General features: G+C 41.4%; 1 protein-coding gene across 2 annotated transcripts; it reads right to left on the bottom strand.

Annotated features, from left to right (window-relative positions):
- Window positions 1–543: 543 nt before the first annotated feature.
- On the bottom strand, window positions 544–14,883 carry st3gal5 (ST3 beta-galactoside alpha-2,3-sialyltransferase 5). 2 transcript variants are annotated; one of them, XM_026331190.1, is made up of 8 exons: window positions 14,742–14,883; window positions 9,986–10,099; window positions 7,870–7,990; window positions 6,597–6,806; window positions 5,175–5,305; window positions 4,741–4,927; window positions 4,168–4,326; window positions 544–1,011 (listed from the first exon to the last, which is right to left on the bottom strand). In XM_026331190.1, exons 1-8 carry the CDS (start codon window positions 14,747–14,749, stop codon window positions 754–756), a joined length of 1,188 nt encoding a protein of 395 aa, XP_026186975.1. In that variant the 5' UTR covers window positions 14,750–14,883; the 3' UTR covers window positions 544–753. The 2 variants fall into 2 exon arrangements, with proteins under 2 accessions (XP_026186975.1, XP_026186976.1); XM_026331191.1 differs by lacking the exon at window positions 14,742–14,883 and having other exon boundaries at window positions 9,941–10,029.
- Window positions 14,884–14,929: the final 46 nt, after the last annotated feature.

Below are 14,929 nucleotides of genomic sequence, written 5' to 3' on the forward strand. Positions count from 1 at the left end.
AAGACTTTTGACACTGCTTTGTATTTCAGTAGGGAAATGCAGGAAGCAGAAGAAAACACTGGTAGTCACACAGACATGCTAATCATATTACCGACCACTGTGTATTCACTTATGTGTATGTCATGCAGGCGTGATTTACATGTGACTGACTGATGTGTGAACTGAAACTGCTGAGTTGATATAAAAGTTGTAATTTCCTTTGTCCCGGGTCAATCGGTATTGGCCCATTCTGTAGAATGAATGCTCTGCTTGTGACTCTGCTACTTTTCCCATTAAACTTGCCATCCTATAACCTGAGTTCTGCTTCTTGGTTACATTTTGCCACGACAGTAACCACACTCCCTTCTGGTACCCTGGCTTTTTGTCCACATTTGCTCTGTGTCACCTTGTTCCAGTTCTCCTGTCTCTCCTAGCCCCTGTGAGTTTCCTGGTTCCTGCTGTCTTTCCATGTATTTCCTCTGCCCTCATCTAGTTCTGTGTTTCCTAGTCCAACTCTCCCCAGTGTTCCTAGATCTATACCTAAGCTCAGTTTTGATTTATATGTTAAATATAGTCTTTGTCTGCATCCTTGGGTCCAAATAAATTTATTTATATACAAAAACATAACAAGATCAGTAGATAATCAGATGATGTGAATTGACAGAGCATTTTGTCAACGAGATTTATCCAGTATTCATTTAGCTTCTTCTCTAACCTATCTTGCCATAGCTTATTTTAAAAGCACTTAAAAAGTTGCTTTATAGTCCCATGTGGTCATCTGGGGCAGAAGGGGCAGTGAATCCCCCCTGTCAGGTCAGTTATGGTTCCCTCTTGGAAAAGGCTTTGTAGGAGTTCAGTCTCTCTGTCCACATTGTGCATCTTCTGCTGCCACATGGTGTTCATGGGCAGGTTGTCATAGTAATGCAGTGGCACCACTTGCTGAGAGAGGTTGTAGCCGAAGCCCGCCAGACTGACCTCGTCACATAGCAGACTGGCTAAATTCAGTGCAGAGACCCCCAGGGTAGGCACATTCTGCAGAAAAAGACCCAAAACTATTTATTAGGGAAAAAACATTAATGATTGTGTGTTTTGTGTTTTCTCAATAAACTACATTTATACTTATAATAAGCTCTTTGATAGACAGGGTGTACCCCTGCCTTTCACACAAAGAGAGCTGGGATAGGCTCCAGCAGATCCCTGTGACCCTGGTTAGGAATAAGTGGGTATAGATAATGGTTAATAATAATAAACTACCTAATTAACCATTGATGTCACATCATTATATGTTATGTTTTTCTATACCTAGATAGATTATTATTACCGGGTCCTTCACAGTAATAATTTAGCATACGCTACACTAAGTTACTGCCTTTGTCGACACTATAAAAAAGGAATAAATTTCAAAAGACATGGGACACAAGGGACAAAAGACACCAAAACTGTCATGGTAATGACAATAATGACTGAAAAACTGAAAACAATATATAGATATGTGGTTATTCAGAAAGAATATGCAAGTGCCTCTCACTGAACATGGTCTATACTAAACCCAGCAAAGCAGCAATAACAGGCTTCATTCATTTTTCTCCTCTATCAATGTTCCTGTGGTTCAAGGCAAGGCAAGTTTATTTATATAGCACAATTCATACACAGAGTAATTCAAAGTGCTTTACAGAAATAAAAGACAGGTTAAAAATACATAAGCAAGAATAAAAAATAAAAAGGCATGCCACCACTTTGTTACCATATTTGCCCCTTGTGATATCGACTATCGGACCACGCTGACCCATATTTGTGGGTCCCCTACTTTCAGTTTGTCCCATCCCTGATGGACTAAAAGTACCTCAACACAGACTATCTGCGGAGACGATCCTGAGTCCCGGACTCTTACGTCTAGGATCGAGTAGACTACAGCTGGAGGTTCCAAACCCCTTATTTAAGTCTACAGCTGTTTAGACCCGTATTCTAAGGATAACACTAAAGCACCAGGGTTCCTAACCCCTGAGTCCCTGACCCAATTGGCTTTAGATCGAAGGTTCCCAACCTAATCAACTTAGAGTACTGACCGAGAGTCCGATTGTCTCCCCCAACTGGACAAAAGCAGTGACAAGACAGTTTTAAAAAAGAAAAAATAAATAATAATAAAAAGGTAAAAATTAATATTAAAGGAAACTGAGTGCAGATAGATCGGTTTGGATAAAACACTGTCAGGGCTAGTCTGGTCATATGTTATATGCCACACTAAAAGAAAGGTTTTTAGCTTGGACTTAAACATTGCCAGAGATGAGGCTTGTCTAACATCATCAGGAAGACTATTCCAGGTTTTAGCTGCATATAACTGAAACGCTGCTTCTCCCTGTTTAGTCCTGACTCTGGGCACGAGCAGAAGGCCTGTCCCTGATGTTCTCAGAGTTCGAGATGGTTCATATGGCATCAGCATGTCAGAGATGTAACGTGGTGCTGAGCCATGAAGAGACTTATACACAAGCAGTGCTGTTTTGAAGTCTATTCTCTGAGAGACAGGAAGCCAATGCAGAGATCTGAGAACAGGAGTAATGTGGTTGTACTTCCTGGTTCTAGTCAGGACCCGAGCAGCAGCGTTCTGAATCTACTGTAGCTGCCTTACAGCTCGTTTTGAGAGCCCCGTGAACAGGCCATTACAGTAATCTAACCAGCTAGAGATAAATGCATGGATGAGTCTTTCCAAGTCTGGTTTAGACATGATCCCTTTGATTCTGGCAATGTTTTTGAGATGGTAAAAAGCTGACGATGTTAAAATTGTTGTTAAAATTCAAGTCTGAGTCCATGATTACCCCTAGATTTCTAACTTGATTTTTAAATTTTAGAGAACGAGACTCGAGGTGACTGCTGACACTTTCTCTTTGTTTCTGAGGCCCAAAGATGATTATTTCAGTCTTGTCACTGTTTATTTGCAGAGAGTTGTTTTGCATCCACAGAGTGATCTGTTCAATACAGCTGCACAGTGAGTCGACTGGTCCATATTCACCAGCTGTGAGTGAAATGTAAATCTGAGTGTCATCTGCATAGTTACGGTATGACACATTATTGCTGCGTATTAACTGGCCTAAAGGAAACATGTAAAGATTGAACAAAAGGGGTCCCAAGATGGACCCTTGGGGGACCCCACATGTGAACACCATTTGGTCTGAGACACAGTTACCAACTTCAATGAAATACTTCCTGTCTTCAAGATAGGACTTAAACCATTTAAGGGCAGTACCAGAGATGCCTATCCAGTCCTCTAGCCTTTGTAACAGGATCACATGGTCCACTGTGTCAAAAGCAGCACTTAGATCCAGCAGTACTAAGACAGAGACTCTGCCAGCGTCTGTGTTCAGACGAATGTCATTTGTCACCTTGATAAGGGCAGTTTCAGTGCTGTGATGGGGCCTAAATCCTGACTGAAAATCATCAAAGCAGTTGTTTAGCATGAGAAAGTCAGTAAGTTGTTGGTAAACAACTTTTTCAATGATTTTGCCTAAAAACGGCAGGTTCGATATGGGCCGGTAGTTGTTCAGTACCATGGCATTGAGACTGCTCTTCTTCAGGAGAGGCTTGATGTGGTTCAATGCTTAAAACCTCAATATACTGCACTGCCATTGCTGATATGAATTCAGAATTATAATGTGGAATACAAATGGTAATACTGGTTTTATTGTTGCCAGTGCCGTAACCAAAACCAACCTCAAGGGGGAGCCTCCCATACACAACAGTGGGCACAGCTCCACCCAATGGAAAAAAAAACAAGCCAAAGAGTTTGTGTTTTTTCACAGCCATTACCACACAAACTAACCTTAAAATACAGACTACCTTGGTCAAATCCATCTCCAATATCCAAAATTTGGCCTCTATGAGAATATACTGTATATGTGTATAATAAACCCTTTAATACAATTAGCTACATTTTTGCTTATGTTTTATGTATCCAACGTCATGGTTTCATTTATTTGGTCATGGAAATGGTATAGGCCAATATAAAGCTTGAACACACCAAGGTTTGAGCAAGCAAGCCACAGCACATAATGCTTCATGTAGGTATTTCTTATGGAAGTACAAAGTGTGTTTTGTGGTTTAAATTATATTTAAATAATATGAAACATAACGACTCATTATGAATGACTTTAGTATTCACTCCATGCTCATCATTGTGCATTTTTGTATTATTACCTGGTCCGAACCCCACAGGTGTGATCTGGGTGCAGGGTACTTCAGTAGGTCAAGTGCAGTTTCTCTGATGACATGCGGGTTTAAAAGTCTGAACCTGTAGGGTTCAATTGGGATATGATCTGGAACCTTCTGCCAGAAGAAGAGCCAGTCCCACAGAGGCTACAACAGAAAGCACAGATGTGTCACAGCTGGGATCTCACACAGTCCAAACTATCATTTAAATCCAGACCGAGTATAGACGAAGATGAAGTTAATCCAAAGATGGGTAATTCCTAAACCTCATAATGTAGACTGCCAAAGGGGAAATGAATTGAGGTGATGGGTCTACTTGCTTCTTTGCTTTCAAGCTTACTGTGAAGCATGTCCATATATGGCAGCCAACCTTTGGCAGGTTGTGTATTTTAAGACAGTTAATATTTAGTGCTACATTTTGTGATTTAAAGTGAATTTCTTTACCTACTGTTTCCTCAAGTTTTGAATCCTTTTGAATGTTTGCATTAATCTTCAAGTGCTTTCAGTAGACTAGCTTTGTCAAATCAACACCAAACAGGAACACACACTACCACTACTCACCACGGTAAGCTTGCTGATCATAGCAGACATCCAGCTGATGTCTACTTCTTTATACACCACACCTACAAACAGAGTGTATGGGTCTGTGTCAACCCAGTGGAGGGGAGTACCCTCTGGGTAACTCATCCTGATGCTGGTTCGATTTCCGACGTCATCACTGAACTCTCCCAAAGGACCCCTGTTTAACCTGAGCAAGGAGGAGGAGGACACAGCCACTGATTAGCTTATACTCAGTGAAAAAATGCTGTAGTGAGTGTGCACAGTGGGAGCTTTCAACAATGATAATTATTTCTAGAACATGTAGCAACTAAACCTTTTAGTCAAACTAAAACATGATATGGCTTCACAACATACATGGGTTTAGCCAGGTTTTTTGTCAATTCAACATGTTACAGGGACATGTTACAGTGTTTAAGTGACACTGCCACGCTTACCTTATAATGGTATCAAAACGATCTATCAGTGGGCCTAGTTCCAGACCTCTGAGAATGCCTCCATTTCCAATGACCACGCAGCGCCGACATGTCTCTGAGGTCTTTTCTTGTTCTGGCTTGAAGTCTGGAAGCTTTCAAGGAAAATTTCACAGAATTGTTAGATTTATGCTCATGGAAGTGCTGTCTGCTCCTCTCTCCCCCAAAGGAAACCCATGTAAACATGTGATCTCTGTGTTACTAGGCTGCACAATATACATATTAGGCATGAATTCTTCTCAGTTTTCTAAACTACATTTGCCTCAGCATGTAACATATACTAGCGGAGTAAGAGGTAAGTGAAGTCACCCCAGTGTTTTATTAAACAGGAATACAGAGACTGCCACAAAAGGAAAACCTAGGAAACAGGAATAGGAGAATTGTAGTTCAGCGGAAGCTCGCGGGAGTAAGGTCCACGTTGTGTTTACAAGATCGGACAAGGAGAGGAGTGTGGGGAGTGCTTTTATGCGTGGCTGTGGTAATGAGGTGCAGGTGATCGTGCTAAGGACTCAGGTGAAGCGGATTTTGTTGATTGTCTGAGGGGAGACCCTGGCCAATCCGTGACACAGCAATGCTATGAAAACTTAAAATCTCTATCAGTGCATTCTCAAACCGCACCAAGGTTTGGGCAGGTGTCAAACAAACCAACATCATTACTCCGGTTAAAACACCAGTATGAATTTGAAAAAAACATATACTATAACATATACTTTGATTGTCAAGTAATGCATCAAGTGCATCTCAATACATTTTTTTATACTTGGTACACAGAACAATACACTACACGGTTATTAGTTTCTGCACCAATGTTGATGCTCTCAGATGAGTTTGAACTATAAAAATTGTTTGTATTACACGTCACAAAATAATGTTGTGTGTGCAGTATATTATAACACATTCCTGGAAGTGGTGAGTCATCAAACACAGGTCGAGCTACCTGTGCATGACTGAAAAAAAGCTTGGCTCTGTTACGATGACTTCTTACGTATTCAGTTCCTGTCATGTTTTGCATTCTTTACTGTAAATTGATCAATTCGCCCATCACTATAAAAAAGTTCCACATTTTTAAAAAATGAACAACCGAAATCTGTATTAGTCAGCATGACTAATGACATTAGTAATCTGTATCAGACAGCTTGTCAATCTGGAGTAGTAAATTAGTATTTCGATGAGGTTCAACTGCTGTAACAACTGTGGTGCACTGCTGCACTATATTTGTATTGTATGGTTATATGGCAAAGGCAGCTTCCAATCAAAGCCAGATGACACACCAAGCTTTTGGAGTGTCTTAGCTCACATGTCACATAGCCAGAACATTAAAAGTACCATGTCTAAAATTTGTGTAATTATCAAATAAAATCAAAATTAGAAATAAGTTGCATTTACCAGTTTTAGCAGGTCTTCCACTTTCCTCTGAAAGCCCTTGAAACCAAATGGCGATGGCTGCAGGAAAATGTCATCAGGAAGTGGCAAATTGTTCCACAGGAAGGGCTGTGTCTTTTGACTGGAAGAAGGGAGTCGAAGTAACAAGCTCTGCCTAGCCTTGCCGGGGCGGCACTGAGTCTCCAGAACTCTGTGTGTGTGCTCATGCACATGCTGCAAGTAGAACAGAGCTCATGAAACCAGAAAGTCAGTTACAAGCATTGCATATATGAACATATGCAGCTGAAAGCACTGTGATAAAACAATTCAGAGGATTTTCAGTCTTGTTGTAAAGACTGTAGAGATTTAATAACAATTAGCAAAAGCTTTGTGCCCATTTGACATTAAGTGGACCAGAAATCTGAAGCTAAGTTTGAATTAACTGGATAGTGATTCTGTACTTCAGATTGAAATTAAATAATGGATACTACATTCAGTGCTGAGTTTCATTTTAAGTAGGTTCACATTGAGTAATGAATGAAATTAGAAATGAAGAGTAGCAGACAAAGCCCTTTCAACACTTAGTGCCAAAAGGCAGCGGGTGAAAAGTGATCAGGCACTTGGCTAGTAAATGCTTGTTGGGTAGCTGTGATGTTTCAACACTCATTCGTTCAACACCTAGACACAAATCATCTGCGATGTGGTCACTTTGTGTTAAGAGGACTGTATCTCTAGATTTTTTTCTGTACTGATGTAAACCTATTCATGTTATAGCTGAGACTTGGTACAATGTAGAATCCATTATTTTATTTCAAACTGAATGTGCACAACAAAAGCATGGAGCCCGCTGCATTGAACTCGTGTATATGCCAAAAACAAAACAGTACTAAGACACTACAGTCATGCTAACATGCTTACAATGACAATTTAGTCAAAAACCTCTGCTCTGGGTCAGTGAAATTCTTTTGGACCTGAAAGGAAACATGAAGTGACTGAAATGTGGCCCTGTTGTTTTGAACTAGGAGAAAAGCCAGCACATAAATTTATAATTCACCCTCTGAGCACCATGATTGTCTGGGCCCAATTTCATTGCTCTCCATTGCTATAAAAGGAATTATGTCAAGCTTATGTTGGTGCTAAAGGTTTGGATGCCTACACAGTCAGCAGGCTTCATTCTTTGAGGAGCAAGAATATGTGTGCAAAAAGATAAAAAGGAAGCATGAGATCTAAGCAAACATTTTACAATCACATTTGTGAAGCATGTTGACTCTCCGGTTTGCAGGTAAATTACTCTAACCTTTTTATGAGCAGGGTTGATGAGCATGTCCAAAGGTTTGTGAGTCGGCATTTCGATCCTCAGTGGAAAGATTATAACCAAAACCAGCAAACCTAAAACCAGAACCAGAACCAACACACGCCTGGACACAACACACACACAAGATGGAGAGAGGGAGTTTTGTTTTAGAGTTTGAATCACTGTGAGGAAATAACAGCTAAAAAATATATCAGCATAAGAGCTGAGTAAAGAAGCTGATAAAAGAAATAAATGCTAACATCACTATGGTTGAGATGTACACAGTGTGTGATCAGACTTCAATCGGGTGTAAATGAGATGTTCGGAACTGTATTAAGAAAATGTTCTGATTTTCCTACTTCGTGACAAGTGTTGAAGATTCCTCATGCTGTGAAAAGGGCTTTATTAAGCAACTCCTTGATACCACACAGGCTAAAGTGCAGATATAATTCAAATGCCTTTATAGATGTACACAGGAGCAGAGAATGGATTGAACTCTGTTATGTGCTATCCCTCGAAGAACCACAAAAGACTTGAGTGTGGCGAGGGTGGAATAGATGCATCTTTTTATTCAGTGGACAGGTTTGCTTGATTGAGTCAGTACTGTAATTAGTGTACAAGGTGATCAGACAATCAAGTGCAGATGAGAACCAGAACCCAAACAGAATACACACACACACATTTTCTAACAACAAGATAAAAGCAGGAGTTAAAGATTTATTCAGAGTACTGGATTTTGTACATGCACCACACGGCTCTCGCTTACTCAGGAATCATAATGATGAAATAGCAGTTGCATGCTGAAAACCAGAAACCTCGCCTATGTGAATCTGCTGCACATGATTCTCAGCACTGCAGCAGCTGATGAGCGAAGGAAAGATAAGCAAGATGTACAGCAGCAACAAACTACCTGTGCCACTGATTCATGAAAGCTTAGTGAAGTCAGTGATCACAGACAGGACAAAGCTGAGGCTGATGCCTTCAATAAAGGCTGCATGTGGTTTTTGATGACTGATGTGGATCACCAAACAGCATGAAGACTGCAGCTGTAAGAAGACAACTACATGTTGTAATCCTGCATAACTGAAAGCCTCATTCTACAACCTGTTAGCATTTGGGTGTGAGCCAATTAGGTGTATAGCCCAGGACATACTCACAATGCTCAAGCTGGATATTCAACTGTGTGACATTAGTTATTCTTTCACCTGCACATGCCTGTGTGTTCCTCACCACATTTACTCTCTCAACACCTGAGAAGAGAGAACAACACTACCTAGACTTTTCCAACAAAAGCAACTGCAGAGACCTTATCACTGCAGTGACACAAAAAGAGATATTAGTAGGTTAAGATAAGAACAGAACATCACAACATTGTAGAAAGTCAAAGAGAAGAACGCTGCTTTTTAGAACTCAACGCAGCCGATGGCTGATCAGTTATGTCAATTATTACGTAACTATGTATGGGCAAACAGACAGTTATTAAACTGTCACTGTCCATAAATATACTGGAAAAATACTTCCTTGTGTAACTGCATAGCCAATGTGTCTAAAGCCATCATAAAAACAGTATGTGATATAGAAGTTTGCTAATTAGCGCAAAGTTACCATAGTGTTTAATGTAAACATAAAATAAGAGTTTCTGTTCATTTCTTAATGAAGAAGAATAATTGCAATGCTTCATAATACTGCATGTTATTATTTCTAAGCTAAGTCAGCTAATGTTGTTTGATAATATTCACACCATTGAGCTGTAACCACACACTTTCTAAGCCACAGTAATGTCGACCCAAAGTTCACAGTCACAACAGTCTGTTTAAAGCTCCACCTTGAAATCCAAATAGCAAGGCTATTTATACATTTGAATATATTTTATATTATTTGCTTTAAGGAGAATTCATTGTTTTGGTTCAATAAATGCAACTTATTTCCAAAGTCAATAAGTAATCGTGTAAAATAATCGTGATTTCAATAATGACCAAAATAATAGTGATTATGATTTTTTTCTATAATCGAGCAGCCCTAGAAACTACATTAAAACGTTAAGGACACCTTAGACCAAGTCAGCTGTGCATACCAGACCACATGCAGGATTCTTTGTGCCGTGTTATGTGAACATCACCTGTGTGCTGCCCTGCGTAGAGAAAGCCACATGTTGTGCTCACACACACTGGAGTCCGATTGTTGAGGTCTCTCTGCCGAAGACTGAAGCCCTCTGGCTCTCAGGATTGCTGTCCTGGAAACACAGGATAGTCAGACACAATCATTAGATGTGAACTATTCATTAGCCACACTAGTCCGGAAAGATACTAACTCAGCAGTAGTACATTCATGGATAACTTAGTTTTTCACAGCAAAGTGACAAAGCGGCCTGCTATGTCACTTTATGGCCTGCATATCATTATAATGATTAACCTAAGGGCTGGGCTGATTACTCAGTGCAGTACTGCAATACCACAACACAGCCATAATTATAATATACTCTAATGCAGTTCTGTGTGTGCTGTGTCCAATAGGTTTTGCTGTGTTCCAGCAGAAGCTGTCACTCGATCAGAGCAGACACCAGAGACGGCTGAGGAGTAGTTCATTACTATTTCAAAATCTTCGATGTAATTGCTGAGTGCAGGTACAATGACTCATCATGTAGCTGATAAATTAGCAAATTTGCAAATAAGTGTGAAAATTTCCACTACTAAGACCGAATAATGTGGCCATGTGCCTCTAGCACCAGGAGAAACTGTACAGACTGGACTTTGGATGAATATGCTGTTCTTTTATCAATGTCAATGATAGGCACAAAAACACCCTTGAAAATGTCAGAACACGTGATTAAATGGACAGGAGGTGAGAGAATAGGACATGAGAAGAGATGACTGAGAGAACATAGGACAAAGAGAGGACAGAGCACAGCGGTGCTGCCCATCCAAATGTACTCCTGAGTACAACAGTCTAAAACAGTCTACTAACATATAAAAAAGCTCTCCGTAAAGCCCGAACTGCATACTATTCATCACTAATAGAGGAAAATAAGAAAAATCCCAGGTTTCTTTTCAGCACTGTAGCCAGGCTGACAAAAAGTCACAGCTCTGTTAAGCCCAGTGTTCCCTTAGCTCTCAGCAGTAATGAATTTAATGAGTATATGTTATAATGAGTAATGAGTTTCTTTACAAATAAAATCACAACTATTAGAGATAAAATTCAGCAGATGCTTCCTATACCTGCAATAAATGAACCTTCTACTACAGTAACTCTTGAATCATCTGTAAGACTGTCGTGGAAAAAAATACTTGGAGGCAAATCTCAGGTCAAAGGATGGAATTTAATAGTCAAGGCAACGGGCAAAGCAGCAGAGTCACAACAGAACATACGGCCTGCAGGACGGGTCAACACCGATTGACCACAAGCACAGAAAACGATCAGCTTTTGTATCAGTTGAACAGCATTAATTTACACATCAGTCACTCACATGTAAATCATGCCGGCAGGATGGCATACATAATATAATTAGCGTCTCCCTGACTTTCCGTCTGCTTCCTTGTGACTTCAAAGCAGTGTTAAAAGTCTTTATTGAATTAACATAGGACACAAAAGGGGGGTAGTAGACATTTGTCTGTCAATGTATAAATTTCCCTCACATATCCCTCCTTTTATCATTCTATGATAACCACAGCTAAAAAGGTTAATAAAAATGGTCAGGATTTCTTAAGGCAGAGCAAAAATCAGGATGTTTTCTCAGGAATGTTAATTCACAAAGACTTTCACAACATTTTGTCACTTATTTTTCCAGGAATAATGCTCAAGGCTAGACACTGATGTCTTCTTCATGAAACAGAACTTCCCAATCAGAGGTGTAAAGAGATACAGGGGAGGCATTGTCATTGAGTAATGTTTGTATCATACCAATTTGCAATGTAGCCATGTCAAGGCACTTTACAAGAACCAAACAAGAACCCAACAAATCCCTTATGAGCAAGCGCCTGGCGACAGTGGAGAGGAAAAACTCCCTTTAACGGAAGAAAAAACCTCCAGCAGAACCGGGCTCAGTTTGGGCGGCCATCTGCCTCGACCGGTTGGGGTGAGTGGATAGAGGAGAGAAAAGAACAGCAACAATAAACAACAAATAGACACTGCAGGCTGGTGGGACCAGTAACTGCACATCAGCGATATACAGCTCCAGGACCAGGGACACCTGCAGAAGGTACAGAGAGAGAACTGGGAGAGAGAGAGAGAGAGAGAGCGAGAGAGCCCGAGAGCCCAAACTGTGTGAAGAAACAAGAAAAGCTTTTCATTTTCCAACCACGGCATCAAACCAGCTTCAAGTGCTGGTGTTAATGTAGTCAGAATCTCTTCTCAGCTGCTGCTGAGCAAATGTCCAGGTTCAGTCATATTCCTTGTCAGTCCCGTATTGGTGGTGAACTTCTGTGATCTGCTGATCTTGCCATAATTTGTAACTCATTCACGTGATTGTTGAAATCACAGTGAAGAGAGAGGATGCACTTGTTCTGCATGATTTCTCTATCGTTGGGCACCAGATATCGTCTTTGTCACCTTCCTGTATTCACCTGTCTTGACGTTTATTGGAGCTCGAAGTGTGGGCCCTGCCCAATCAGCACTTCTCCCCCCTCACCGAGGTGAACAATTCAGGTAACAAATTTGACTCTCTGTGCCTTGTTGATCATCTTCCATGGCAGCTGTTTCCTCGTCCAGTCGGGGTACATCTGGGTGGGGGTCGTTGTCTGGTGTTGGAATCCTCTTACAGTGACTGGCGTGGACCCACGAAGTATGTCCATCCACCTTCACTGCTGTGTTCATAGTCAGCAGCATCTGATGTGGTCTGGTGAATCGTCTTTCCAGTGTTTCCTCCGGTGGTTCTTGATGACAGAGCAGCTTGCACCTGTGGACAAAGGGCTGTTTCTTCACAGCATTTTGTTAGTTTGCTCTTGAGTATGCCATTCTGTCATTCTATCGCACCTCCAGCGCAAAAACGCGCCTCCAGTTAACTCAGAATGCCGCAGCCAGAGTCCTGACAGGAACTAGCAAGAGAGATCATATTTCTCCTTCTCTTCATTGGCTCCTTGTAAAATACAGAATATATTTTAAAATCCTTCTTCTCACATACAAATCCCTTAATAATCAAGCTCCTTCATACCTTAAAGACCTCATAGTACCATATTATCCCAATAGACCACTTCAGTCCACTTGTGGTTCCCAGAGTTTCCAAAAGCAGAATGGGAGGCAGAGCCTTTAGTTATCAAGCTCCTCTCCTATGGAACCAGCTCCCACCCTGGGTTCAGGAGGCAGACACTCTCTATACGTTTAAGGCTAGACTTAAAACCTTCCTCTTTGACAAAGCATATAGTTAGGGCTGGCTTCAGGCAGCCCTGAACCATCCCTTAGTTATGCTGCTATAGGCCTAGACTCCCCGAGGACCATCTGAGCTCCCCTACCCTAACCCTGTATATCGCTGATGTGCAGTTACTGGCCCCACCAACCTGCAGTGTGTATTTGTTGTTTATTGTTGCTGTTCTTTTCTCTCTGCTCTATCCACTCACCCCAACCGGTCGAGGCAGATGGCCGCCCAAACTGAGCCTGGTTCTGCTGGAGGTTTTTTCTTCCGTTAAAGGGAGTTTTTCCTCTCCACTGTTGCCAAGTGCTTGCTCATAAGGGATTTGTTGGGTTTTTAGTTTTAGTTTTTGTAAAGTGCCTTGAGATGATTTGTATTGTGATTTGGCGCTATACAAATAAAATTGAATTGAATTGAATCACTGTAAATAAAAACAATCTTCTAAAGCTTGGCCACTCTATCTGCACTTCTGTCTTCGCATCATTTATTTCAATCCCTAACTCTGCAATACCACAACATCTCATAGTGCAGTCATACTTTCACTCCAAAGTAAATACAGAATAAACAGTAAAGTGTGTTTAAACTACCAACAATAAGTAATATATCATTGAATTATTATAACTGATGCATTAACATCAACGGACTAGTATTGTAACTACACAATCAAGCACAACAGTGTTACCAGTGTAGTGTTAGGATGCCTGTGGCCATCAGGTAGTTTTATAGTGTCATAAAGGTCTTCATTATGTCTCAGAGCACACAGACTGTTCTCCCTGCAGGGATAAGGCGCTCAGCTGTACAGAGCTTGTGCAGACTCTCAGCCAGGCTGCTTCTTCAAAGTACTGGCCAAAGGATGGAAATACTGTTTTTCAGATGAAACTTTAATACATTTACAATAAATGCACTGGGTGTGCAGCTAGTGGAGGGTCTTGTACAGTTTCACATTTAACTGTGTGTCATAACTGAGCGATGTGCCAGCACACCTTTACCTCATTGTCCCCCATGAAGAAAAAGACCAGCTACTGTGGAACATCTCAAACACAGTCGATCAATCCTATTGAAATGTTAGCAGAAAAAATGATCAGACCCCAGGCGATCGTCCCGCAATGCTCACAGGGTGGGGTCACCGTCAACGCATTTAGGAAAATAGGTTTCGGTGCTATGACTTCTGAATAAGGTATAAGCATATGCTAAATACAGCAACTTCTGCTGTAACAGTTAGTTTATTTCTGCTGCAGTTCATTTCTGCCGTATGGCAGCGAGCATCAACCAGGTGCCATATTTTCCCGGACGTTAACGCGTCTCCATCTGGACCGAACCGATCCGAACAACGCCGGTACCGCAGCAGCACAAACACCGAGTGGAGAAATAAAGCGGCTCAGATATTTCGGGTCAGTAGTGGATGGTTCGTTATCGTCTGAGCTCCAAGTTACGTAAAGCTACGCAACTGCACCCGTTAGCCTGTGGACCGCGGCTTTCACGCGGTGTACCCGCCAAACCACCGCGAATCCTGGCCAGTAGCTGATGGACTCACCCTGTCATGGGTCCGGGCCATGCGCCATAACGGGTCCGTCCTGCAGAGATCGTCTTTGGTCACAAAGCGGCTCGGTCCAGCTTCGCGTGTCCAGCAGCCAATCAGTGGCCAGACACTTGCCATGACTTCCGCTTTCGCAAAAGACCAGCCAAAATGTCAGCACTTTCCCAAAATGTTGTTATTCCCAG

Source organism: Mastacembelus armatus, chromosome 10, assembly GCF_900324485.2.
Source record: "Mastacembelus armatus chromosome 10, fMasArm1.2, whole genome shotgun sequence".
NCBI classification, from domain to species: domain Eukaryota; kingdom Metazoa; phylum Chordata; class Actinopteri; order Synbranchiformes; family Mastacembelidae; genus Mastacembelus; species Mastacembelus armatus.

What these genes read in the sequence shown, in the direction of transcription:
- st3gal5 (XM_026331190.1), bottom strand. An exon ending in CTACGCAGGGCAGCACACAG is followed by an intron (nt 7,991 to 9,985) that starts GTGATGTTCACA and finishes TGTTGTGTCCAG; the next exon opens with GCGTGTGTTGGTTCTGGTTC. An exon ending in TGATCAGCAAGCTTACCGTG is followed by an intron (nt 4,327 to 4,740) that starts GTGAGTAGTGGT and finishes TTTCTGTTGTAG; the next exon opens with CCTCTGTGGGACTGGCTCTT.